This window comes from Coregonus clupeaformis, unplaced genomic scaffold (genome assembly GCF_020615455.1).
Source record: "Coregonus clupeaformis isolate EN_2021a unplaced genomic scaffold, ASM2061545v1 scaf0116, whole genome shotgun sequence".
In the NCBI taxonomy this organism is placed as follows: domain Eukaryota; kingdom Metazoa; phylum Chordata; class Actinopteri; order Salmoniformes; family Salmonidae; genus Coregonus; species Coregonus clupeaformis.
In genome coordinates, this window is record NW_025533571.1 from 210,001 (window position 1) to 237,500 (window position 27,500).

A 27,500-nucleotide genomic window follows, 5' to 3' on the forward strand; every position below is an offset into this window, starting at 1 on the left:
GACCGCACCACCCTCTGGAGAGCCCTGCAGTTGAGGACCAGGCGGCGATACAGCGCGACAGAATGCTTTCAATGTTCGTGAGGGTCTTAAGGGCCAAGCCAAATTTCTTCAGCCTCCTGAGGTTGAAGAGGCGTTGTTGTGCCTTCAAACTGGTGTTTCAGGTCCTCAGTGATGTGCACGCCAGGAACTTAAAGCTTTTGTGGATGGGTGCTCTCTCTGTGGACTCCTGTAGTCCACCATCAGCTCTTTCATTTTGTTGACATTGAGGAATAGGTTATTTTCCTGGCGCCACTCCGCCAGGGCCCTCACCTCCTCCCTGTAGGCTGTATCGTTGTTGTTGGTAATCAGGCCTAACACTGTTGTGTCGTCAGCAAACTTCATGATTGAGTTGGAGACGTGTATTGCCACGCAGTCTTGGATGAACAGGGAGTACAGGAGGGGGCTGAGCACGCACCCCTGTGGGACCTCCGTGTTGATGATCAGCGTGGCGGAGGTGTTGTTGCCTACCTTCACCACCTGGGGGCGGCCCGTCAGGAAGTCCAGGACGCAGATGCACAGGGCGGGGTTCAGAAGCAGGGCCCCGAGCTTAATGATGAGCTTGGAGGGTACTATCATGTTGAAGGCTGAGCTGTAGTTGATTAACATAATTCTCACATAGGTATTTCTCTTGTCCAGGCTGGATAGGGCAGTGTGCAGTGCAATGGCGATTGCATCGTTTGTGGATCTGTTAGGGCGGTATGCAAATTGTAGGGGGTGTAGGGTGTCAGGTAAGGTGGAGGTGATTTGGTTCTTAACTAGCCTCAAAGCACTTCATGATGACAGATGTGAGTGCTACGGGGCGATAATATTGCATACAGAAACAATGGTGGACATCTTGAAGCAAGTGGGGACAACAGACTGGGATAGGGAGAGATTGAATATGTCCGTAAACACTCCAGCCAGCTGGTCTGCGCATGCTCTGAGGACGCGGCTAGGGATGCCGTCTGGGCTGGCAGCCTTGCGAGGGGTTAACACGCTTGAATGTCTTACGTCGGCCACGGCGATCGGGAGCACCCAGTCCTTGTGAGCAGCAGGGCCCGCGGCGGCGGCGGCTCTGTGTTGTTTTCCTCGAAGCGGGCACCTTGCCGTGGTTAAATGCGGTGGTTCGCACTTTTCAGTTTTTTTGCGCAAAATGTTGCCATCTTTCAAAGTTTATTTTGCTTGGATTTTAGTTCTAATGGTCACAATATGAACACTTCCTGTCACATGTCAGTGTCGTTACCGGAGACGACCCGGAACATTTCCCAGTGTGCGTGATCAAAAACAGTCCCGAAGTATAGATTCCGATTAGTCAGATCAACGTTGAAACAGTCCTTACCACGGGTGCTTCCTGTTTAAGTTTCTGCCTATAGGAGGGGAAGAGCAGTATGGAGGCGTGATCTGATTTGCCGAAGGGGGTTGGGGGAGGGCCTTGTAGCCTTCCCGGAAGGGAGAGTAACAATGGTCAAGCATGTTCTCTCCACGTGTAGCACAGGAGATGTGTTAGTAGAATTGTGGGTGCATTTTCCTCCCGATTTCCGTTAGTCCCCCAGCTACAAATGATTGAACTATATGGCTTATCCGTAGTGGTACTTGATGTTCTACGTCATTCCACCACTTCCTGAGGCGAAAACAAAAGCAGTCCTTCTCGGAAGTCTCTCGTTATGTTATAATGTTGTGTCTGAGACATAACTTAATGATAGATTGATATAGTGTTGTGAGTAGAATGTTAAATTCTTTCCCAAGGCTAGGTAGAGAGAGCCCAAGGCTATGGGGCTCCAAGGCTGAGCTGAGAAGAGACACTTGGGCATATTATGGCTGAAGGTGCAGAGGAGAGTGAAAGAAAAGGAGAGGATATTTGAAGGTTGTATTTTAGCACCTAGACAGCTCCCTTCCTACCAGAGAGACTTCTGTTGGGTTGAAAGAGAGAGAAATAGTGCCCTATAAAATCTGCGTTGCGGAGAACGCAGAAGGAATCACGGAATCAACAATATTCAAAAATGTATTGAACTTCGTAGGAAATTAACTAAATGTATTGAATTTATTAGAAAATGCATTAATTTGCCCAAGTAAATTATAAGACAACTGTCTAAAACGGCACATGAATTTCCCTGTCTGTGTGTCACACCCTGATCTGTCTTTCTCAAGTTCCTGTTTTCTAGTTTTCCCGGTTTTGACCATTCTGCCTGCCCCGACCCTGAGATTGCCTGCCATTCTGTACCTTGTCACACCACCCTGGATTATTGACCTCTACCTTGTCCTGACCCTGAGCCTGCCTGCCGTTCTGTACCTTTTGGGCTCTGATCTGGATTACTGACCTCTGCCTGCCCTTGACCTGTTGTTTGCCTGCCCACTGGTTTTGTAATAAACTTTTGTTACTTCGACACTGTCTGCATCTGGGTCTTCTCCTGAAACGTGATACTGTGTGTCTGTGTGTGCCGTGCATATGTCTACCACTTTGTGTGGCCTTTAGCGATGATGCTAATGATAATCACCTACTGGTAGAGAAGGAAAGGCTTTCCCAAAAACCTTCTCAACTAAATGTTAACTACAAAGTAACCTATGCCTACCTGGCAGAACGATATCATGATTATTTGAATCAAATTTGGTAATTAGTTTCGCAAACTCTGCAATCACATGAGCGCTACAGAAACATCGCTAATCAAACAATGGTCTCTGGCTGGTGCACAGATGAATTAAAGGGTAACTACACCCAAACATATAAATGTCTGGTTTTTCCCAGACCTCAAAGGTGGTCTCTTGATGTGGTTTAAGCATTGTTGTGGACTTAGAACATCCAATGTTGTTGTTTTTCTATAAAAAAAAAGTGTGATTTTGAGAGCGAAAACCTGAAAGAAATTGAAAAAATTGAAACCTGTAAAAACTAAATAGAGACTATGGAATTTGGTAAAAAAAAATATTATACGAATCATAAAAAAAAAAAAAAAGATTTCATAGGGCCCTAGTAATGTAGATTTTATTCAACATGGTGAAAGACCTCGGTCTCTCTCAAGTTAATCTTAAATAGCATAATATTTTGTTTGGGTAACAACTGTTTGGGCTTGACATGAGTCATTTTAGACCAATGGAATGGTCTAAAATGGTGAACTCCGCCTACCCGGGGCACGGGCCATGCAAAACGACTTGCCCATTGTTTCCATGTAGCAGGAGAGATCGTCACGAAAGGTGCCGATGCCTCCAATTGGGTCTTTGCTATCTGGGATCCTTGGGACGTCCCTGTATACAGAGGAGAACTTACAACAGAAAAACACTACACTTGGGGTCTACTTGAGATCCTTGAGAAAAAGTTATAGTCCTTTCACTATGACAGAAATAATATATTTTTTGTAATGGGTCCAACTTTCACTGGATGTAAGGTTGGAACAAAATGCAGTTAAAAATGTTATAGCTGTTTCCTTTTCTCTCTCGCTCTCCTCCCACACTACTCACTCTGCCCCTACACAGATGGTAATGCGCCGCCGCAACCTTCGCTCTCTCTCTCCCACTACTCTCTCCTCTTCCATCCTATCATCTCTTCCCTCTGCTCAAGCCTTCTCCCTCCAATCTCCTGATTCTGCCTCCTCAACCCTCCTCTCCTCCCTTTCTGCATCCTTTGACTCTCTGTGTCCCCTATCCTCCCGGCCGGCTCGGTCCTCCCCTCCAGCTCCGTGGCTTGATGACTCATTGCGAGCTCACAGAACAGAGCTCCGGGCAGCGGAGCGGAAATGGAAGAAAACTAAACTCCCTGCCGACCTGGCATCTTTTCACTCCCTCCTCTCTACATTTTCTTCATCTGTTTCTGCTGCTAAGGCCACCTTCTACCACTCTAAATTCCAAGCATCTGCCTCTAACCCTAGGAAGCTCTTTGCCACATTTTCCTCCCTCCTGAATCCTCCCCCCCTCCTCTCTCTCTGTAGATGACTTCGTCAACCACTTTGAAAAGAAGGTTGACGACATCCGATCCTCGTTTGTTAAGTCTAATGACACTGCTGGTCCTGCTCACACTGCCCTACCCTATGCTTTGACTTCTTTCTCCCCTCTCTCTCCAGATAAAATCCTGCGACTTGTGACTGCAGGCCGCCCAACAACCTGCCCGCTTGACCCCATCCCCTCCTCCCTTCTCCAGACCATCTCCGGTGACCTTCTCCCCTACCTCACCTCGCTTATCAACTCATCCTTGACCGCTGGCCATGTCCCTTCCGTCTTCAAGAGAGCGAGAGTTGCTCCCCTTCTCAAAAAACCAACACTCGACCCCACTGATGTCAACAACTACAGACCAGTATCCCTTCTTTCTTTTCTTTCCAAAACTATTGAGCGTGCCGTCTTTAGCCAACTCTCTTGCTATCTCTCTCAGAATGACCTTCTTGATCCAAACCAATCAGGTTTCAGGACTGGTCATTCAACTGAGACTGCTCTTCTCTGTGTCACGGAGACTCTCCGCACTGCTAAAGCTAACTCTCTCTCCTCTGCTCTTGTCCTTCTAGACCTGTCTGCTGCCTTTGATACTGTGAACCATCAGATCCTCCTCTCCACCCTCTCCGAGCTGGGCATCTCCGGCGCGGCTCACTCCTGGATTGCGTCCTACCTGACCGGTCGCTCCTACCAAGTGGCGTGGCGAGAAGCTGTCTCCGCACCACGTGCTCTCACCACTGGTGTCCCCCAGGGCTCAGTTCTAGGCCCTCTCCTTTTCTCCCTATACACCAAGTCACTTGGCTCTGTCATATCCTCACATGGCCTTTCCTATCATTGCTATGCTGACGATACATAACTAATCTTCTCCTTTCCCCCTTCTGATAACCAGGTGGCGAATCGCATCTCTGCATGTCTGGCAGACATATCAGTATGGATGACGGATCACCACCTCAAGTTGAACCCTGGCAAGACGGAGCTGCTCTTCCTCCCGGGGAAGGACTGCCCGTTCCATGATCTCGCCATCACGGTTGACAACTCCGCTGTGTCCTCCTCCCAGAGTGCGAAGAGCCTAGGCGTGACCCTGGACAACACCCTGTCGTTCTCCGCCAACATCAAGGCGGTGACCCGCTCCTGCAGGTTCATGCTCTACAACATTCGGAGAGTACGACCCTGCCTTACACAGGAAGCGGCACAGGTCCTAATCCAGGCACTTGTCATCTCCCGTCTGGACTACTGCAACTCGCTGTTGGCTGGCCTCCCTGCCTGTGCCATTAAACCCCTACAACTCATCCAGAATGCCGCAGCCCGTCTGGTGTTCAACCTTCCCAAGTTCTCTCACGTCACCCCCCTCCTCCGCACACTCCACTGGCTTCCAGTTGAAGCTCGCATCCGCTACAAGACCATGGTGCTTGCCTATGGAGCAGTGAGGGGAACGGCACCTCTGTACCTTCAGGCTCTGATCAGTCCCTACACCCAAACGAGGGCATTGCGTTCATCCACCTCTGGCCTGCTGGCTCCCCTTCCTCTGCGGAAGCATAGCTCCCGCTCAGCCCAGTCAAAACTGTTCGCTGCTCTGGCACCCCAATGGTGGAACAAGCTCCCTCACGACGCCAGGACAGCGGAGTCACTCACCACCTTCCGGAGACATTTGAAACCCCACCTCTTTAAGGAATACCTGGGATAGGATAAAGTGTTCCTTCTAACCCCCCCCAAATTGTAAAGTGGTTATCCCACTGGCTATAGGGTGAACGCACCAATTTGCGAGTCGCTCTGGCTAAGAGCGTCTGCTAAATGACGTTAATGTGCCCTTGAGCAAGGCACTTAACCCTAATTGCTCCTGTAAGTCGCTCTGGATAAGAGCGTCTGCTAAATGACTAAAATGTAAATGTAAATGTACTATTTTTATCTAGACTGTTTTCCTACCATGCACATTTGACCAATAATAATGGCGAGCTAATTTGTGATTTTGTGATGATTCCTGTGTAATCCCTTATAGCAGACGACTTCCTGTCACCACACGCTGGTACCACCACTTACTGCAAGCATCTGACAGCATGTGTGCGTGCGTGTGCATTTGTGTGCAGGTGTGTCACACTACATTAATTTAGTCACTAAATTCACTATGGCAAGATGAAAATTATTTTGATATTTGTTTATCGTTTGATCTGATCCTGACCCAAAGCTTAATGTTAGATTATTGTTATTTTTACTACAACTAAAATGATATACCAATATAATCAGTGCTTGACAGGGTTTTTTTCTTGATAAAAAAGGGGCTTAGGTGGTGGGGCGTGGCATGGGGCTTGGCATCGGGTGTGGCATGGGGCGTGGCATGGGGCGCGGCTGAATTTTAGAGGACATTTTAGTGGCCTCCATCTTGTCGGTGCAGAGATTATATATTTTTTTTCAGCTTTAAATATAATGTCTTGCAATTCTACACATTTTGCCATGGCGCTGAGAGACAATGTAGCAGTTTGAAAGCTAATTTCCTGCAACACTATGTGTTTTGCTATGGCTAATGCTATGGCTAATGCTATGGCTAATGCTATGGCTAATGCTATGTTCTTTAGCTCAAACATAGTAACAAAACCAACACTGCTAAATTCATTGTTTTTATTTTGGTGATTGTTACTTCTCAAATAATTTATTATAAAAAAATATATAGGTCCATTTATTTACTAACAAGCCAGTTGTTATTTTTTTTTTGCCAGTCTTTTGTCTTTTTTTTGTACTTTTTTTTTTGTTGGGGGGGTAGATTAGCTTAATATTGCAGATAGATTGTAACTTCCATCAATGTAATTGTCTGCATCACTTCCAATCCCCCATGTTTATATATATATACTCCCCTTTATTACTTTTCAACCCCGCCATCCTTTCCCTACTTGGGGTAAATTAGTGAACAACAATGCCTAGGCCTCTACTTCCAGCTTATACTTACTATCTACATTTTACATTTTATGGACACAGTCAATTTTACAATAACAAGCCATTCTTACTTCAGATCCCACTGCTGACACCACATGACACCCCTCTCTCTCTACATCAAAATAATTGCAGCTAAGTCCAAATTCCAATTCTTTCTCTCTCTCTCCCCTGCAGAACATTGAAAAAAAGGATTTAAAAAGTGAGGGAAGGAGAAAAGTGGTTTGAGAAGAATGGATTAAGCTGTTAAAAGAGGTGGGCCCACGGGGGTATGGGAGCCTGCAGGGTATAACCTGTATTCCTCCCACAGAGCACACACACACACCGGATCACGCACACCGGATCACGCACACCGGAGCACGCACACCGGAGCACGCACACCGGAGCACCCACACCGGAGCACGCACACCGAAGCACCCACACCGGAGCACGCACACCGGAGCACGCACACCGGAGCACCCACACCGGAGCACGCACACCGGAGCACGCACCCCGGAGCACACACACCGGAGCACCCACACCGGAGCACGCACACCGGAGCACCCACACCGGAGCACGCACACCGGAGCACACACAGGCGACTGGCTGCTCTTCCCGGCCGATAGATTTTCACCCCTCCCTCCCCTCCTCACCCCGCTACACTCCTTCCCCCTCCTCCCCACCCACCACTCACCGTGTGACGCCAACTAATTATGGCGGACTGACTTGGCATCGACTGGATTGTGACCTGAAATTCAGATGAATTTCTTATGTGGGCTGATAGGCAGGGGGAGGGGTGTGTGATAGGCAGGGGGAGTATTTCAATCATGCTGCTCCCCTACCTCCCTTCCTCCCTCCCTCTTTCTCTCTCCCTCTGACTCAATCTTTCATCTCTGCTCTCCCCCCCCCTCTCTCTCTCTCCCTCCCTCTGTCTTTAATGCTAATCGTCTCACCTAGCTGGTGGTCTGTGTTATCGAACCACTGAGGCTCTATATCTGCCTGATTTAAGAAGGCTCACAAGTAACTCACTATCTTCTGACCCAGCATCAGTGTGCGTGTGTGTGTGTGTGTGTGTGTGTGTGTGTGTGTGTGTGTGTGTGTGTGTGTGTGTGTGTGTGTGTGTGTGTGTGCGCGTGTGACTCTGTCTGTGTGTATGTGTGTGTGTGTGTGTGTGTGTGTGTGTGCACGTGTGACTCTGTCTGTGTGTATGTGTGTGTGTGTGTGTGTGTGTGTGGTCGTAAGTAACCCTCCTGAGCCAGCATCTCCCCTTGACCCCCCAACCCCCTGGACCCCCCTGGACCCCCAACACCCTGGACCCCCCCTGGACCCCCCCAACACCCTGGACCCCCCGGACCCCCCAACACCCTGGACCCCCCTGGACCCCCCCAACACCCTGGACCCCCCAACCCCCTTGACCCCCAACCCCTGGACCCCCCCTGGACCCCCCTGGACCCCCCAACACCCTGGACCCCCCTGGACCCCCCCAACACCCTGGACCCCCTGGACCCCCCTGGACCCCCCTGGACCCCCCTGGACCCCCCAACACCCTTGACCCCCCAACCCCCTGGACCCCCCTGGACCCCCCAACACCCTGGACCCCCCTGGACCCCCCCAACACCCTGGACCCCCCCAACCCCCCTGGACCCCCCTGGACCCCCCAACACCCTGGACCCCCCAACCCCCTGGACCCCCTGGACCCCCCTGGACCCCCCAACACCCTGGACCCCCCCTGGACCCCCCAACACCCTGGACCCCCCTGGACCCCCCAACACCCTGGACCCCCCGGACCCCCCAACACCCTGGACCCCCTGGACCCCCCAACCCCCTGGACCCCCCCCCCTGGACCACTGTGACGCAGGGGTGTGTGTGTGTGTGTGTGTGTGTGTGTGTGTGTGTGTGTGTGTGTGTGTGTCACCAGGATCAAAGACATCAAGCGCTTATTTTAAGCAGTGACGAAAATCACTTAACTGATTTCAGAGGCATGCATAGCTGGGTAAAGATTATCTGTAATGCTATGGGGTAGAAACTACTGAGAACACAAAGTCGCTCTCACTCACTCGCAAACAAGGCTGCAACTACATGTATGCAAGTGAAAGGTGATGACAGAGGAGGAAGAGGAGGAGGAGGAGGAGGAGAGGAAAACTGAGTGATTGAGTGGTGTGAATGAGAGGATATAGTGATCCAAATGATCTGCTTCCAAAAGAGACCTATAACCATTTATTTATTTTTAGGCGTATCAACATTTATTAAGATGCATGCCTGAGAGTAACTGAGAGTGAAGAGGCGTCTTCTGGCCGCGGATGTGATGAGGGGCCATTTTAAACATTAGTTTTAACACGACTGACTGATAGACACACTGCTTAATCCTTTTACAGGGACAGCTAGCGGAGAGAGGACCCTCTGGGAAAAACTGTGTGTGTGTGTGTGTGTGTGTGTGTGTGTGTGTGTGTGTGTGTGTGTGTCAAAGCCCTCTGGTAAAACATGTTCCCAATAACGTGTCTGTATGTCGTCCTCCAAGAGATTAGCTAACCAACGTCAAAATATAATTTTATACAGATTAGTAATTACACAAATATGAAAATATATATTAAATCATTGCCTATCGCCTCATCCATAAATGATCATATTTAAGAGATATATAGATATAACTTATATGAGATGAACTGCGTTAAAATATGTGAACTGAAAGCTGATCGAAGAAGCTTAACATATGATATCTAATATTGAACGTACTGTGTTAATATTCAGTAAAGTTGAAGGAAAGCTGACATTTGGAGGCCCTCGACACATCGTTGGGTTTTTTTTATGAAGTGGTGCCATCGTTTGATGTTCTATTTCCCTCCTTCCTTCCTGTATCACAGCAAAACATCTGCTAGTGTGTGTGTGTCTGTGTGTCTGTGTGTGTGTGTGTCTGTGTGTGTGTGTGTGTGTCTGTGTGTGTGTGTGTCTGTGTGTCTGTGTGTGTGTGTGTCTGTGTGTGTGTGTGTGTGTGTGTGTGTGTGTCTGTGTGTCTGTCTGTGTGTGTGTGTGTGTGTGTGTGTCTGTGTGTGTGTGTGTGTGTGTGTGTCTGTGTGCGAGTTAGTTAATATTCAAACGTCTGGAGCAGTATTACCTCCCAAGCCAATCAGACATCAAATCAAGCCTCAGCCACGCCTTTCCTATTGGTCTCTGGAGATGCAGCCTGACTCTTTCCTATTGGTCTCTGGAGATGCAGCCTGACCCTTCTAACTACAGAGACGATGTATATACACTACCGGTCAGAAGTTTTTGAACACCTACACATTCCAGGGTTTTTCTTTATTTTTACTAATTTCTACATTGTAGAATAATAGTGAAGACATCAAAACTATGAAATAACATATATGGAATCATGTAGTAACCAACAAAGTGTTAAACAAATATTTAAAAAAATATATATTTGAGATTCTTCAAGTAGCCACCCTTTGACTTGATGACAGCTTTGCACACTCGTGGCATTCTCTCAACCAGCTTCATGAAGTAGTCACCTGGAATGCATTTCAATTAACAGGTGTGCCTTCTTAAAAGTTAATTTGTGGAATTTATTTCCTTCTTAGTGCATTTGAGCCAATCAGTTGTGTTGTGGCAAGAAGATAGCCCTATTTGGTAAAATTCCATATTATGGCAACAACAGCTCAAATAAGCAAAGAGAAATGACAGTCCATCATTACTTTAAGACATGAAAGTCAGTCAATACGGAAAATTTCAACTTTGAAAGTTTCTTTAAGTGCAGTCGCAAAAACCATCAAGCGCTATGATGAAACTGGCTCTCATGAGGACCGCCACAGGAAAGGAAGACCCAGAGTTACCTCTGCTGCAGAGGATAAGTTCATTAGAGTTACCAGCCTCAGAAATTGATACGTTCAACACCATAGTGCCCTCAAAGCTCATCACTAAGCTAAGGACCCTGTGATTAAACACCTCCCTCTGCAACTGGATCCTGGACTTCCTGACAGGCCGCCCCCAGGTGGTAAGTGTAGACAACAACACATCTGCCACACTGATCCTCAACACGGGGGCCCCTCAGGGGTGTGTGCTCAGTCCCCTCCTGTACTCCCTGTTCACCCATGACTGCATGACCAGGCACGACTCCAACAACATCATTAAGTTTGCCGACGACACAACAGTGGTAGGCCTGATCACCGACAATGATGAGACAGCCTTTAGGGAGACCTCCTCCCAGGATAGAGACCTGACCATGTGGTGCCAGGATAACAACCTCCACCTCAACGTGATCAAGACAAAGGAGATGATTGTGGACTACAGGAAAAAAAAGAGGACTGAGCACGCCCCCATTCTCATCGACGGGGCTGTAGTGGAGCAGGTTGAGAGCTTCAAGTTCCTTGCTGTCCAACAAACTATCAAGACAGTTGCGAAGAGGGCACGACAAAGCCTATTCCCCCTCAGGAGACTGAAAAGATTTGGCATGGGTCCTCAGATCCTCAAAAAGTTATACAGCTGCACCATCGAGAGCATCCTGACTGATTGCATCACCGCCTGGTATGGCAACTGTGATGTTTCAGAACTTTTGTGAAACATCACAGTACAGTTTAAAAATATATGGCAAATAGATCTGAAAAGTCATAGTCAATCGATCAATAATATAATAATACTTTTAGCAAAAATGTTTATTTTAAATTTACAATCTGTAGAAACAATGAGAATAGATGGGTTCAGAACTTTTGTAACACATCACAGTACAGTTGAAAAATATATGGCAAATAGAAATCCAATATGGATGGTGTTAAGAGATAGATGGGAGGTGTTGAATGGAGCTGAAGGATGGGACTAATAACAACTAACAACAACTAATAACAACAAGATAACTAATGTAAAGCTTACTGTGTCCATAATAAGTATATAGGTTATAGGTTGAGAGCTTTTGTGAAAGAGCACAGTTAGAAAGATATGGCATATAGAAGCAAACCGGATGGACATCATGAAAATTATCAGAGAGGTTGATGGTAGAGGAAGTTCAGGAGTAAAAACAAACCAAATAGAATTATTGTCAAATTGACTGTGTCCATAAAATGTATATAGTATGTATAAGCTGGAAGTAGAGGCCTAAGCGTTGTTGTTCACTAGTTTACTCCAATTAGGGAAGGGGTGGTGGGGTTGGAAAGTAATAAAGGGAAATATATATTTAAAAAGAATATGTATATACAGTATCTCAGAAAAGTGAGTACACCCCTCACATTTTTGTAAATATTTGAGTATATCTTTTCATGTGACAACACTGAAGAAATGACACTTTGCTACAATGTAAAGTAGTGAGTGTACAGCTTGTATAACAGTGTAAATTTGCTGTCCCCTCAAAATAACTCAACACCCAGCCATTAATGTCTAAACCGCTGGCAACAAAAGTGAGCACACCCCTAAGTGAAAATGTCCAAATTGGGCCCAATTAGCCATTTTCCCTCCCCAGTGTCATGTGACTCGTTAGTGTTACAAGGTCTCAGGTGTGAATGGGGAGCAGGTGTGTTCAATTTGGTGTCATCGCTCTCACACTCCCTCATACTGGTCACTGGAAGTTCAACATGGCAACTCATGGCAAAGAACTCTCTGAGGATCTGAAAAAAATAATTGTTGCTCTACATAAAGATGGCCTGGGCTATAAGAAGATTGCCAAAACCCTGAAACTGAGCTGCAGCACAGTGGCCAAGACCATACAGCGGTTTAACAGGACAGGTTCCACTCAGAACAGGCCTCGCCATGGTCGACCAAAGAAGTTGAGTGCACGTGCTCAACGTCATATCCAGAGGTTGTCTTTGGGAAATAGATGTATGAGTGCTGTCAGCATTGCTGCAGAGGTTGAAGGGGTGGGGGATCAGCCTGTCAGTGCTCAGACCATACGCCGCACACTGCATCAAATTGGTCTGCATGGCTGTCGTCCCAGAAGGAAGCCTCTTCTAAAGATGATGCACAAGAAAGCCCGCAAACAGTTTGCTGAAGACAAGCAGACTAAGGACATGGATTACTGGAACCATGTCCTGTGGGTCTGATGAGACCAAGATAAACTTATTTGGTTCAGATGGTGTCAAGCGTGTGTGGCGGCAACCAGGTGAGGAGTACAAAGACAAGTGTGTCTTGCCTACAGTCAAGCATGGTGGTGGGAGTGTCATGGTCTGGGGCTGCATGAGTGCTGCCGGCACTGGGGAGCTACAGTTCATTGAGGGAACCATGAATGCCAACATGTACTGTGACATACTGAAGCAGAGCATGATCCCCTCCCTTCGGAGACTGGGCCGCAGGGCAGTATTCCAACATGATAACGGCCCCAAACACACCTCAAAGACGACCACTGCCTTGCTAAAGAAGCTGAGGGTAAAGGTGATGGACTGGCCAAGCATGTCTCCAGACCTAAACCCTATTGAGCATCTGTGGGGCATCCTCAAACGGAAGGTGGAGGAGTGCAAGGTCTCTAACATCCACCAGCTCCGTGATGTTGTCATGGAGGAGTGGAAGAGGACTCCAGTGGCAACCTGTGAAGCTCTGGTGAACTCCATGACCAAGAGGGTTAAGGCAGTGCTGGAAAATGATGGTGGCCACACAAAATATTGACACTTTGGGCCCAATTTGGACGTTTTCACTTAGGGGTGTACTCACTTTTGTTTCCAGCGGTTTAGACATTAATGGCTGTGTGTTGAGTTATTTTGAGGGGACAGCAAATTTACACTGTTATGCAAGCTATACACTCACTACTTTATGTATTTATATGTATGTATGTGTATGTATGTACCATGACATACAGTGGGGAAAAAAAGTATTTAGTCAGCCACCAATTGTGCAAGTTTTCCCACTTAAAAAGATGAGAGAGGCCTGACATTTTTTATCATAGGTACACGTCAACTATGACAGACAAAATGAGGAAAAAAAATCCAGAATATCACATTGTAGGATTTTTTATTAATTTATTTGCAAATTATGGTGGAAAATAAGTATTTGGTCAATAACAAAAGTTTCTCAATACTTTGTTATATACCCTTTGTTGGCAATGATACAGGTCAAACGTTTTCTGTAAGTCTTCACAAGGTTTTCACACACTGTTGCTGGTATTTTGGCCCATTCCTCCATGCAGATCTCCTCTAGAGCAGTGATGTTTTGGGAATGTCGCTGGGCAACACGGACTTTCAACTCCCTCCAAAGATTTTCTATGGGGTTGAGATCTGGAGACTGGCTAGGCCACTCCAGGACCTTGAAATGCTTCTTACAAAGCCACTCCTTCGTTGCCCGGGCGGTGTGTTTGGGATCATTGTCATGCTGAAAGACCCAGCCACATTTCATCTTCAATGCCCTTGCTGATGGAAGGAGGTTTTCACTGAAAATCTCACGATACATGGCCCCATTCATTCTTTCCTTTACACGGATCAGTCGTCCTGGTCCCTTTGCAGAAAAAACAGCCCCAAAGCATGATGTTTCCACCCCCATGCTTCACAGTAGGTATGGTGTTCTTTGGATGCAACTCAGCATTCTTTGTCCTCCAAACACGACGAGTTGAGTTTTTACCAAAAAGTTATATTTTGGTTTCATCTGACCATATGACATTCTCCCAATCCTCTTCTGGATCATCCAAATGCACTCTAGCAAACTTCAGACGGGCCTGGACATGTACTGGCTTAAGCAGGGGGACACGACTGGCACTGCAGGATTTGAGTCCCTGGCGGCGTAGTGTGTTACTGATGGTAGGCTTTGTTACTTTGGTCCCAGCTCTCTGCAGGTCATTCACTAGGTCCCCCTGTGTGGTTCTGGGATTTTTGCTCACCGTTCTTGTGATCATTTTGACCCCACGGGGTGAGATCTTGCGTGGAGCCCCAGATCGAGGGAGATTATCAGTGGTCTTGTATGTCTTCCATTTCCTAATAATTGCTCCCACAGTTGATTTCTTCAAACCAAGCTGCTTACCTATTGCAGATTCAGTCTTCCCAGCTTGGTGCAGGTCTACAATGTTGTTTCTGGTGTCCTTTGACAGCTCTTTGGTCTTGGCCATAGTGGAGTTTGGAGTGTGACTGTTTGAGGTTGTGGACAGGTGTCTTTTATACTGATAACAAGTTCAAACAGGTGCCATTAATACAGGTAACGAGTGGAGGACAGAGGAGCCTCTTAAAGAAGAAGTTACAGGTCTGTGAGAGCCAGGAATCTTGCTTGTTTGTAGGTACCAAATACTTATTTTCCACCATAATTTGCAAATAAATTCATTAAAAATCCTACAATGTGATTTTCTGGAGAGAAAAAAATCTCAATTTTTCTGTCATAGTTGACGTGTACCTATGATGAAAATTACAGGCCTCTCTCATCTTTTTAAGTGGGAGAACTTGCACAATTGGTGGCTGACTAAATACTTTTTTCCCCACTGTATATGAATATAATAAAAAAAAAAAAACATATGGGGGATTGGAAGTGATGCAAACAATTACATTGATGGAAGTTACAATCTATCTGCAATATTAAAGCTGATCCATTCTAAAAAAAATAAATAAATAAAAAATAATTTTAAAAAGACAAAAAACAAAAACAAAAAAAAAAACATTACTGCTCGGCCTCCGACCACCAGAGGGCACTATAGAGGGTAGTGCGTTCATCACTGGGGCCAAGCTTCCTGCCATCCAGAACTTGTCAAAGACTCCAGCCACCCTAGTCATAGACTGTTCTCTCTGCTACCGCACGGCAAGCGGTACCAGAGCGCCAAATCTAGGTCCAAAAGGCTTCTTAACAGCTTCTACCCAAGCCATAAGACTCCTGAACAGCTAATCATGGCTACCCAGACTATTTGCATTGCCACCCCACCCCACCCCCTCTCGTTCGCTGCTGCTACTCTGTTTATTATTTATGCAAAGTCACTTTAACTCTACCCACATGTACATATTACCTCAATTACCTCGACTAACCGGTGCCCCCGCACATTGACTCTGTACCGGTACCCCCTGTATATAGCCTCCCTACTGTTATTTTATTTTACTGCTGCTCTTTAATTATTTGCTATTTTCAATTTTTTACTTATCTTTTTTTACTTAACACCTTTGTTTATTTTCTTAAAAACTGCATTGTTGGTTAAGGGTTTGTAAGTAAACATTTCACTGTAAAGTCTACACATGTTGAATTCGGTGCATGTGGCAAATAACATTTGATTTGATTTGATTTAGAGTTACCAGCCTCAGAAATTGCAGCCCAAATAAATGCTTCACAGAGTTCAAGTAACAGACACATCTCAACATCAACTGTTCAGAGGGGACTGTGTGAATCAGGCCTTCATGGTCAAATTGCTGCAAAGAAACCACTACTAAAGGACACCAATAAGAAGAAGAGACCTGCTTGGGCCAAGAAACATTAGACAGGTGGAAATTTGTCCTTTGGTCTGGAGTCCAAATTTGAGATTTTTGGTTCCAACCGCCGTGGCTTTGTGAGATGCGGTGTGGGTGAACAGATGATCTCCGCATGTATATTTCCCACCGTAAAGCATGGAGGAGGAGGTGTTATGGTGTGGGGGTGCTTTGCTGGTGACACTGTCTGTGATCTATTTAGAATTCAAGGCACACTTAACCAGCATGGCTACCACAGTATTCTGCAGCGATACGCCATCCCATCTGGTTTGGGCTTAGTGGGACTATCATTTGTGCTTCAACAGGACAATGACCCAACACACCTCCAGGCTGTGTAAGGGCTATTTTACCAATAAGGAGAGTGATGGAGTGCTGCATCAGATGACCTGGCCTCCACAATCCCCCGACCTCAATCCAATTGAGATGGTTTGGGATGAGTCGGACCGCAGAGTGAAGGAAAAGCAGCCAACAAGTGCTCAGCATATGTGGGAACACAAGACCGTTGGAAAAGCATTCCAGGTGAAGCTGGTTGAGAGAATGCCAAGAGTGTGCAAAAGCTGTCATCAAGGTAAAGGGTGGCTACTTTGAAGAATCTCAAATATAAAATATATTTTGATTTGTTTAACACTTTTTTGCTTACTACATGATTCCATATGTGTTATTTCATAGTTTTGATGTCTTCACTATTATTCTACAATGTAGAAAATAGTAAAAAATAAAGGAAAACCCTTGAATGAGTAGGCGTTCTAAAAATGTTGACCGGTAGTGTATATTTTCTAGTTTTTAAGTTCTTTATCATTGTCCTGCCAGCATAAACACATACTGTACATACAGCAGAGTTACCCAGCCTTTGCAGAAGGGCTTTCATCCTGCTGTTTTCCTGTTTCTTCCTGCTTTCTTCATGTTTCTTCCTGCTTTCTTCCTGTTTCTTCCTGTTTCTTCCTGCTTTCTTCCTGCTTTCTTCCTGTTTCTTCCTGCTTTCTTCCTGTTTCTTCCAGTTTCTTCCTGCTTTCTTCCTGTTTCTTCCTGCTTTCATTTTTTCTAATACAGAGTCATACCTTGTATAGACAGAATGATCAACATGACTCATACCCTGGAGAGACAGAATTATTTAATGGTCCTTGCAATCACAGATCCTTGGGACAACCCTACCCCATTGAAGTTGACATTTAAAATGGTTAAGGTAAGGATTAAGGTTAGGGTTAGGTAAGGGTTATGGTTATGCTTAAGGTTAGGGTAAGGGTAGGGGTTACGGTTAGGGTAAGGGTTAAGGTTATGGTCAGGGTAGGGGTTAAGGTTAGAGTAAGGGTTAAGGTTAGGGTAGGGACGTCCCAAAGAGCCTGGATAGCACTAACCATTCATTCATACTCTCACTCTTCATTTTGTCTCCCGAAAATATAAGATTTCCATATCAAAACACCAGTCCTTTCTCTAGCGGTGAACACAGCGAAATTGAGCTATTGATATCTCGCTATCCCCCTGTTAGATTAATTAGCTAACAGTATTCACCACATTAGCATACAATCATGCTCTGGCTAACCGTTAACAAAGTGAGTCTGGGCCCAAGTTCTGATCTCCAAAGAGGGAACTACAGTTAGAGTCTTTGTTCTGTGTTGGAGGGGTTCTAGGTTCTAGGCCCGGGTTCTAGCGGGTTCTAGCAGTAAACGAAGGACTAACCCTAATTAATGACAGTATCTGATTCACACTGTGTGTTTGTGCGTGTGTGCGTGTGTGTATGCATGTGTGTGTGTGTGTGTGTGTGTGTGTGTGTGTGATTCACGCTGTTGTGTAAATTGTAATTAGGTGTTAGTAATTAGAATGTATAGAACAGCCTTTGTTAAAGTGTGGGTCGCGACCCACCTATTGCGACGTGTCAGAGTAAATGTATAACTATTTCATTAATTACTGGAATTGATTTGGCCAAGTGCAACTGTGCTCTCTGTTCAGTGCACTCTCTGCCTAGCAGCGCTGTCTCTGCTTAGTTTTGGCAGCTGTGCGAGGAGGGAGATGCCTGTGTGCTTCGCCCATTTACCAGATCTATTTTCTGCAGTTTTTTTTAAAGATCACTCCGCAACCCACATGCTGCAGCGCTGTCGTTCAGCAGCCATTGGCCATTCCCACTCGCCATCACTCACCGCTGTCATCAAATGGACTCAAACTAGCAACAATTGCTGAGCTCAATCATCAAGAAACCCAAATACAGGGATGAGTTTCTCTCTCTCTCTCTTGGTTTCATACAAACTTTGAGAAAGAATGAGGACCGCCCACAATGTGTTTTGTGAGGGGGAAGTGTTTAGTAATGAGTCTCTCAAAAGGACCAAACATCCTCAGCATGACGGTAAACCCAGGGAGTTTTTTTCAGAACAGGGCAGAATGCTTCGGGAAACAAATTCAGCTTCGACAGTGGAAGAGGAAGTCAGCAAAGGCATTGTGGTTTTATCACAGGTGATGATAAGCAGAAATAAGGGATCTCTCATAGTAGTAGATGTGAGTTTCTCTTTCCAACACTCCCGAGTGGCGCAGCGGTCTAAGGCACTGCATCTCAGTGCTTGAGGCGTCACTACAGACCCCCCCTGGTTCGATTCCAGGCTGTATCACAACCGGCCGTGATTGGGAGTCCCATAGGGCGGCGCACAATTGGCCCAGCGTCGTCCGGGTATGGCCGGTGTAGGCCGTCATTGTAAATAAGAATTTGTTCTTAACTGACTTGCCTAGTTAAATAAAGGTAAAAAAAAAAAATACAGCTAATTGCTAACGTTAGCCAAAACAAGCTAGCTGGCTACTGAGTAACAGTGCAACCCTTAGTAACAGTACAGATGAAGATGACACATTAACAGGCCTACTGTATAAATGATTGTTGAAAACAAGTCTAGGTTGGAACTGTTGCTGTTAAAATACATATTCTGTACCGGAATAAAATAATTTAATACATCACACAGATGTAGACCAGAACAGACAAATACACACACACATACACACACAGCTGATAAGATAAATCAAGAGTAGGTCATATTTTATTTTAAATTTTTTACATGATAGTTCATTGTAGGTGGCTTTTGACAAAAGGCTTTCTCTGCCACTCTAAAATGGCATTCAAAGGGAACAGAACTATCGTCAAAGTTTCATACCAGGTGAGCCTAAATATTGTCAAGAAGCCCCACAGTATAGGAGAGGAGCTCATCAAACCCTGCCTGAGTGATGTCCGTGTGTCTCTCTTGGGTGAGCAGCAATAAAAGTGGAATCAGTCCCACTTTCCAATGACACAGTGGGCAAAATAATAAGATATACTGTATGTCAGTTGAATGAACGAATGAATGAATGAATGAATGAATGAATGAATGAAATGTTATTTTTGTGTCAAATCGCCAATTGGCAACCCATCCCTTATGGGATTAATTGAAACATAAACAAACATTACAATACATCACTGTGGGAATTCAGTGACAATTCTTCTTCCAGTGTTCTCTGCATTGCGCATCGCATAAAGAGTGAAAAAAAACAAGGGTAGAAATCAATACATAATAGTAAATAAGGTTATCCAAAACAATAATTATATCCCTAGAGCAGCAAAATAATATCCATGTATACATATATAACACCTACAGATAAATAAATACAGAAACATTTTAACCCAGTCTGTCCCAAAGAGAAGATTCAGATGGGAGACAAGCCTATACACAATCTGTATAATATACGTACCATTTACCACGTAGAAGCTAAACATCTTTATCACGTAATTATTAGGTAGCCCCTTTTTCTTTCATTCCAGGCTTTATCTAAATATTCCGTAAAACGGAAATACACAATGGACAAAAAAAACATTGTAGTGTCTCCTCATCGCTCTGTAGGATGGATCTAACGTGGTCCTCTGTAGCTCAGCTGGTAGAGCACGGCGCTTGTAACGCCAAGGTAGTGGGTTCGATCCCCGGGACCACCCATACACAAACATTTATGCACGCATGACTGTAAGTCGCTTGGGATAAAAGCGTCTGATATATGGCATATTATTATTATTATTATATTATCGCTCAGCCACATAATGCCAGGGTATATGGTACTCTCCCGAGTGGCGCAGTGGTCTAAGGCACTGCATCGCAGTGCTAGCTGTACCACTAGAGATCCCGGTTTGAATCCAGGCTCTGTTGTAGCCGGCCGCGACCGGGAGAGTTGTGGGTTCAATTCCCACGGGGGGCCAGTATAAAAATAAAAATAAATGGAAAAAAAAATAATGTATGCACTCACTAACTGTAAGTCGCTCTGGATAAGAGCGTCTGCTAAATGACTCAATCTTACCTGTACACATAGCGATCTCTTGCTTTTAGGTAGGTTATACATAATATACAGTGAGGGAAAAAAGTATTTGATCCCCTGCTGATTTTGTACGTTTGCCCACTGACAAAGACATGATCAGTCTATAATTTTAATGGTAGGTTTATTTGAACAGTGAGAGACAGAATAACAACAAAAAAATCCAGAAAAACACATGTTAAAAATGTTATAAATTGATTTGCATTTTAATGAGGGAAATAAGTATTTGACCCCTCTGCAAAACATGACTTAGTACTTGGTGGCAAAACCCTTGTTGGCAATCACAGAGGTCAGACGTTTCTTGTAGTTGGCCACCAGGTTTGCACACACCTCAGGAGGGATTTTGTCCCACTCCTCTTTGCAGATCTTCTCCAAGTCATTAAGGTTTCGAGGCTGACGTTTGGCAACTCGAACCTTCAGCTCCCTCCACAGATTTTCTATGGGATTAAGGTCTGGAGACTGGCTAGGCCACTCCAGGACCTTAATGTGCTTCTTCTTGAGCCACTCTTTTGTTGCCTTGGCCGTGTGTTTTGGGTCATTGTCATGCTGGAATACCCATCCACGACCCATTTTCAATGCCCTGGCTGAGGGAAGGAGGTTCTCACCCAAGATTTGACGGTACATGGCCCCGTCCATCGTCCCTTTGATGCAGTGAAGTTGTCCTGTCCCCTTAGCAGAAAAACACCACCAAAGCATAATGTTTCCACCTCCATGTTTGACGGTGGGGATGGTGTTCTTGGGGTCATAGGCATCATTACTCCTCCTCCAAACACGGCGAGTTGAGTTGATGCCAAAGAGCTCAGTTTTGGTCTCATCTGACCACAACACTTTCACCCAGTTCTCCTCTGAATCATTCAGATGTTCATTGGCAAACTTCAGACGGCCCTGTATATGTGCTTTCTTGAGCAGGGGTACCTTGCGGACGCTGCAGGATTTCAGTCCTTCACGGCGTAGTGTGTTACCAATTGTTTTCTTGGTGACTATGGTCCCAGCTGCCTTGAGATCATTGACTAGAGTTCTGGGCTGATTCCTCACCGTTCTCATGATCATTGAAACTTTACGAGGTGAGATCTTGCATGGAGCCCCAGGCCGAGGGAGATTGACAGTTCTTTTGTGTTTCTTCCATTTGCGAATAATCGTACCAACTGTTGTCACCTTCTCACCAAGCTGCTTGGCGATGGTCTTGTAGCCCATTCCAGCCTTGTGTAGGTCTACAATCTTGTCCCTGACATCCTTGGAGAGCTCTTTGGTCTTGGCCATGGTGGAGAGTTTGGAATCTGATTGATTGATTGCTTCTGTGGACAGGTGTCTTTTATACAGTTAACAAGCTGAGATTAGGAGCACTCCCTTTAAGAGTGTGCTCCTAATCTCAGCTCGTTACTTGTATAAAAGACACCTGGGAGCCAGAAATCTTTCTGATTGAGAGGGGGTCAAATACTTATTTCCCTCATTAAAATGCAAATCAATTTATAACATTTTTAACATGTGTTTTTCTGGATTTTTTTGTTGCTATTCTGTCTCTCACTGTTCAAATAAACCTACCATTAAAATTATAGACATTTCTTTGTCAGTGGGCAAACGTACATAATCAGCAGGGGATCAAATACTTTTTTCCCTCACTGTATCTCTCACACACAAATTCACCCTTAATCAAACAAAAGGTTCTCAATTTGGGTTTATGATTAATCTCCTCCACCCATTTGTTTTCATATTGCATCAACAGTGTTTTTTAAATCATATATATATATATATATGTCTCCCTTCCTTTGGTTTTCGTACAGATGTTCACAGTCAGACTGTTGGAAAATGTCTGACATTTGGATAGATCCCATTGAAAAAAACTTTACTAGCTATTCTGTCAGTTTGCATATCCAACAATCTATTCCAAAGTCTCACCATACACACCTTCCATCTCACCTCACAGGGTTCCCAGCCCGTGTCCCCAGTTATTGCAAGTATAGGTGCAAACATGTGGACACCTAAAAAAGTAACGCACTGCTCTGTTATGGACATTTTCGTTTTTCGAGATGCGCTTAGCTCCACACTCCTGCTGAATCGTCCAGAACAGGACACACGCACGTATGACACAGTTTGGACTACGTAGCATAACCGATATCTTTGAGTGTTTTTGTTTTTCCTATAACTCCCCCTAAGAGCGTTACTCGCTGAGTCGTCCAGGGTAGACGTTTTCCGTATAGAAAGGTCATATGTTCATCAATAAAAAAACACCAAAATATTTATACTTGCTAGTAAACTCAAGAAATGTCGTCACCAAAAACTGAAAAAAACACTTCTCTTAGTATCTGGTTATCTAAAATGCAGTATCTGTTTTTTTTTTTGTCAGGCTGATCATGAGTCTCCATCTTTTACACCAATTGACTCCACATAATAACAAGTACTGCAAGTCTTGTTCAGTTTCTGCCATCATTGTTGGCTGGTCCTCATTACATGTTCGTCGCCAAACCCACTGGCTCCAGGCCATCTATAAATCACTGCTAGGCAAATCCCCGCCTTATCTTAGCTCATTGGTCACCATAGTAACACCCACCCGTAGTCTGCGCTCCAGCAGGTATATCTCACTGGTCATCCCCAAAGCCAACACCTCCTTTGGCCGCCATTCCTTCCAGTTCTCTGCTGCCAATGACTGGAACGAATTGCAAGAATCTCTGAAGCTGGAGACTCTTATCTCCCTCACTAACTTTAAGCATCAGTTGTCAGAGCAGCTTACCGATCACTGCACCTGTACACAGCCCATCTGTAATTAGCCCACCCAACTACCTCATCCCCATATTGTTATTTATTTTGCTCATTTGCACCCCAGTATCTCTATTTGCACATAATCTCTTGCACATCTAGCATTCCAGTGTTAATACTATTTGTAATTATTTTGCACTATAGCCTATTTATTGCCTTACCTCCATAACTTGCTATATTTGCACACACTGTATATATATTTTCTGTTGTATTTTTTTGACTTTATGTATTTTTTTACCCCATATGTAACTCTGTGTTGTTGTTTTTATCGCACTGCTTTGCTTTATCTTGGCCAGGTCGCAGTTGTAAATGAGAACTTGTTCTCAACTGGCTTACCTGGTTAAATAAACGTAAAAAAAAGAAGAAAAAAAAAGAGTTTAGACCTTTAGATAGAAAAGATGAAGCGGCACAAGAAATTCTCTCTTCAATTACAGCTGATGGTTTATGCAAGATACATATTTCAGTTGACGTGTACCTATGATGAAAATTACAGGCCTCTCTCATCTTTTTAAGTGGGAGAACTTGCACAATTGGTGGCTGACTAAATAATTCCCCCCCCCACTGTATATATATATATATATATATATATATATATATATATATATATGGTTATTTCATTTCATTGTTATTTGTTTTTGTTTATATTGCATTTGTTTTAGGAATAAGGGCAATAACATTATCCCACAGTCTGCAGTGAATGCCATGCAGAAGAAGGATCCCGACACACTAACAGTGAAGATGGTGGACTTTGTTGCGTTTTATAGCGCAAGTGATAAATTGCACTAGTCAAACTAATAAAAAATCAAAGAAGGTAGACATCATTGAGAAGGCGGCAAATAGATTTCTGGAGCTCCAGGACATTACAGCCAAAATGTCACAGGGAGCACTGAATGAAAAGGTGTCCCCCTCCCAGGTTCCTGAGCCTGTGTAGGGATCTGAATAGTACCGTTTTTTGTTTTTTTTTGTTTGAAATTCAGGGTAGTAGCGTGAATTTGGTTAGTGTTTTCTGTTTTGGTAATTAGTATGAATTTGTTCATCCAAAACATATTTTAGTTTTTGGGGTATGTTTTACTACCCTGTACAGTAGGTGGCAGCAATACACCTTTATGAGTGTAGTCTGCCAATAAACCTCAAAGAAGAAGAAGGGCAGCTAAATGTTGGGTAAATGTTCAGGCATTTAGTCAGGGCAGCTAAACGCTGGGTAAATGTTCAGGCATTTAGTCAGGGCAGCTAAACACTGGGTAAATGTGAGTTGACTGACTGAGGACCTGCTGGCTGGTATCTTTAATCTCTAAAGGACTCAGATTAGATGATAAAGGGTAAATATCAGTGAAGTGTCATCGTATATTCTAACCTGTATTTATAATCCAAGATCAGGAACATTGCAGAACAATCACTCTCTCTCTCTCTCTCTCTCTCTCTCTCTCTGGATTGAATCCAATGAATCCAGTGATAGTGTAATATTGTCTCCTATTGTAGTGTGTGTGCCCACGGGGGGCCAGTATGAAAAATGTATGCACTCACTAACTGTGAGTCGCTCTGGATAAGAGCGTCTGCTAAATGACTAAAATGTCAACAACAAAAAAGAAAACGTGTAGCATCCTACCTGACAGGCGCTCCTCTGCTCTGTGCAGGTTTCAGCAGGACAGTCACTGTGCTGTCTGTCTGGTTCAGAGATGTCTCCTGGTCATAGGCTGGCATGGAGGGAGCTAGAAGGACAACACAAGCATACTATCTCAGTCTCCTGGGGTTAGTGTCTAGGGGTTAGGTGTCTAGGGGTTAGGTGTCTAGGGGTTAGGTGTCTAGGGGTTAGGTGTCTAGGGGTTAGGTGTCTAGGGGTTAGTGTCTAGGGGTTAGTGTCTAGGGGTTAGGTGTCTAGGGGTTAGTGTCTAGGGGTTAGTGTCTAGGGGTTAGGTGTCTAGGGGTTAGTTGTCTAGGAGTTAGTGTCTAGGGGTTAGTGTCTAGGGGCTAGGTATTAGCATATATATTTTTTGATCAAACAATATAGCTCAGTATTTGAATTATTTATTTTATACAGTCATTTTTGCTCATTTTTATCAATGATGTCGATAATCTCGGACCCCACTGTATATATTTCGAAATACCTGCCCTTTTCTGGCTCGCAAATGTATTTTAACTAACAAATTGTTCCCAGAAAATCTGTACGGCCTTCAGTTGAATTTCGAGATCTTGATGTGGCCATCTTTGCCCGCCCCTGGCTAAGTGTCTAGGAGCTAGGTGTTTGGAGCTAGGTGTCTAGGAGCTAGGTGTCTAGGTGTCTAGGTGTCTAGGAGCTAAGTGTCTAGGAGCTAGGGGGCTAGGATCTAGGTGTCTAGGAGCTAGGTGGCTAGGTGGCTAGGAGCTAAGTGTCTAGGAGCTAGGTGTCTAGGTCTCTAGGAGCTAGGTGTCTAGGTGTCTAGGAGCTAGGTGTCTAGGTGTCTAGGAGCTAGGTGTCTAGGAGCTAGGTGTCTAGGTGTCTAGGAGCTAGGTGTCTAGGAGCTAGGTGTCTAGGAGCTAGGTGTCTAGGTGTCTAGGAGCTAGGTGTCTAGGAGCTAGGTGTCTAGGAGCTAGGAGCTAGGTGTCTAGGAGCTAGGTGTCTAGGTGTCTAGGAGCTAGGTGTCTAGGTGTCTAGGAGCTAGGTGTCTAGGTGTCTAGGAGCTAGGTGTCTAGGAGCTAGGTGTCTAGGTGTTTAGGAGCTAGGTGTCTAGGAGCTAGGTGTCTAGGAGCTAGGTGTCTAGGTGTCTAGGAGCTAGGTGTCTAGGAACTAGGTGTCTATGTGTCTAGGTGTCTAGGAGCTAGGTGTCTAGGTGTCTAGGAGCTAGGTGTCTAGGAGCTAGGTGTCTAGGAGCTAGGTGTCTAGGAGCTAGGTGGTTAGGTGGCTAGGTGGCTAGGTGGCTAGGAGCTAAGTGTCTAGGAGCTAGGTGTCTAGGTGTCTAGGAGCTAGGTGTCTAGGTGTCTAGGTGTCTAGGAGCTAAGTGTCTAGGTGTCTAGGAGCTAGGTGTCTAGGTGTCTAGGAGCTAGGTGTCTAGGTGTCAAGAAGCTAGGTGTCTAGGAGTCTAGGAGCTGGGTGTCTAGGAGTCTAGGAGCTAGGTGTCTAGGGGGCTAGGAGCTAAGGGGCTAGGAGCTAGGTGTCTAGGAGCTAAGTGTCTAGGAGCTAGGAGCTAAGGGGCTAGGAGCTAGGTGTCTAGGAGCTAAGTGTCTAGGAGCTAGGAGCTGAGGGGCTAGGAGATAGGTGTCTAGGGGCTAGGTGTCTAGGGGCTAGGGACTGACCTGATATCTTGGTGGTGAACTGCGTGATGACTGGGGGTCCATAGCCCTTGGCGGTGGAGGCTCGGAGGGTGAAGGAGTAGGTGGATCCTGGGTAGAGCCCCAGGAAGATGTGGCTGGTCTCGTTGGCGTGTTTCAGGACCTTCCCACTCTGGTTGGACAGATCCAGCTCCGGGTCAAAGGAGCTCACTGTCTTGTAGGAGATCTGGAGACAGACAGACAGACATACAGACATACAGACAGACAGACAGACAGACAGACAGACAGACAGACAGACAGACAGACAGACAGAGATACAGACAGACAGGGGGTATATGATCATTATTTAGGTCTGTTTCTATACCTCGACAGTGTACTGTATATGGACATGGAGAGACTGCAATCTGCTTGTAGACGATCTGTGGACAATGAGATTGGCATTGTCAACTTCTAAAGACAGTCTCTACTACACAAGCAATCTTGTCAACAGGTTTGGACCTTGTGGAAATAAATTGGCAATGTGTTGGGTGTGAGATAGTAGGGGGACTATGTGGAAAAATGTACATGCCATAGAATTTACATTGCTAAGAGTAGCAAGACAGAACCTGCTAAACGAGTTGTGATTGTTTATCTAGTATCATCACTGTTTACTCTCTGTAATCTAGTTGTTTATCTAGTATCATCACTGTTTACTCTCTGTAATCTAGTTGTTTATCTAGTATCATCACTGTTTACTCTCTGTAGTCTAGTTGTTTATCTAGTATCATTACCGTTTACTCTCTGTAATCTAGTTGTTTATCTAGTAGCATCACTGTTTACTCTCTGTAATCTAGTTATTTATCTAGTATCATTACCGTTTACTCTCTGTAATCTAGTTGTTTATCTAGTATCATTACCGTTTTACTCTCTGTAATCTAGTTGTTTATCTAGTATCATTACCGTTTACTCTCTGTAATCTAGTTGTTTATCTAGTAGCATCACTGTTTACTCTCTGTAATCTAGTTGTTTATCTAGTATCATTACCGT

The 27,500-nt window shown here is 45.0% G+C and overlaps 1 protein-coding gene across 1 annotated transcript in view; it reads right to left on the bottom strand.

Moving 5' to 3' along the window:
- LOC121580570 (receptor-type tyrosine-protein phosphatase mu-like) overlaps positions 1-27,500 on the bottom strand; it is a gene marked incomplete at its 3' end in the record, with an annotated part of 542,380 nt that overhangs the window by 193,272 nt on the left and 321,608 nt on the right. Inside the window, exons 11-12 of the mRNA XM_045213497.1 lie at positions 26,499-26,700; positions 24,835-24,937 (exon numbers count right to left, since the gene is read on the bottom strand). Coding sequence (XP_045069432.1) covers positions 24,835-24,937; positions 26,499-26,700 — 305 coding nt within the window. The remainder of the gene's footprint in view (positions 1-24,834; positions 24,938-26,498; positions 26,701-27,500) is intronic.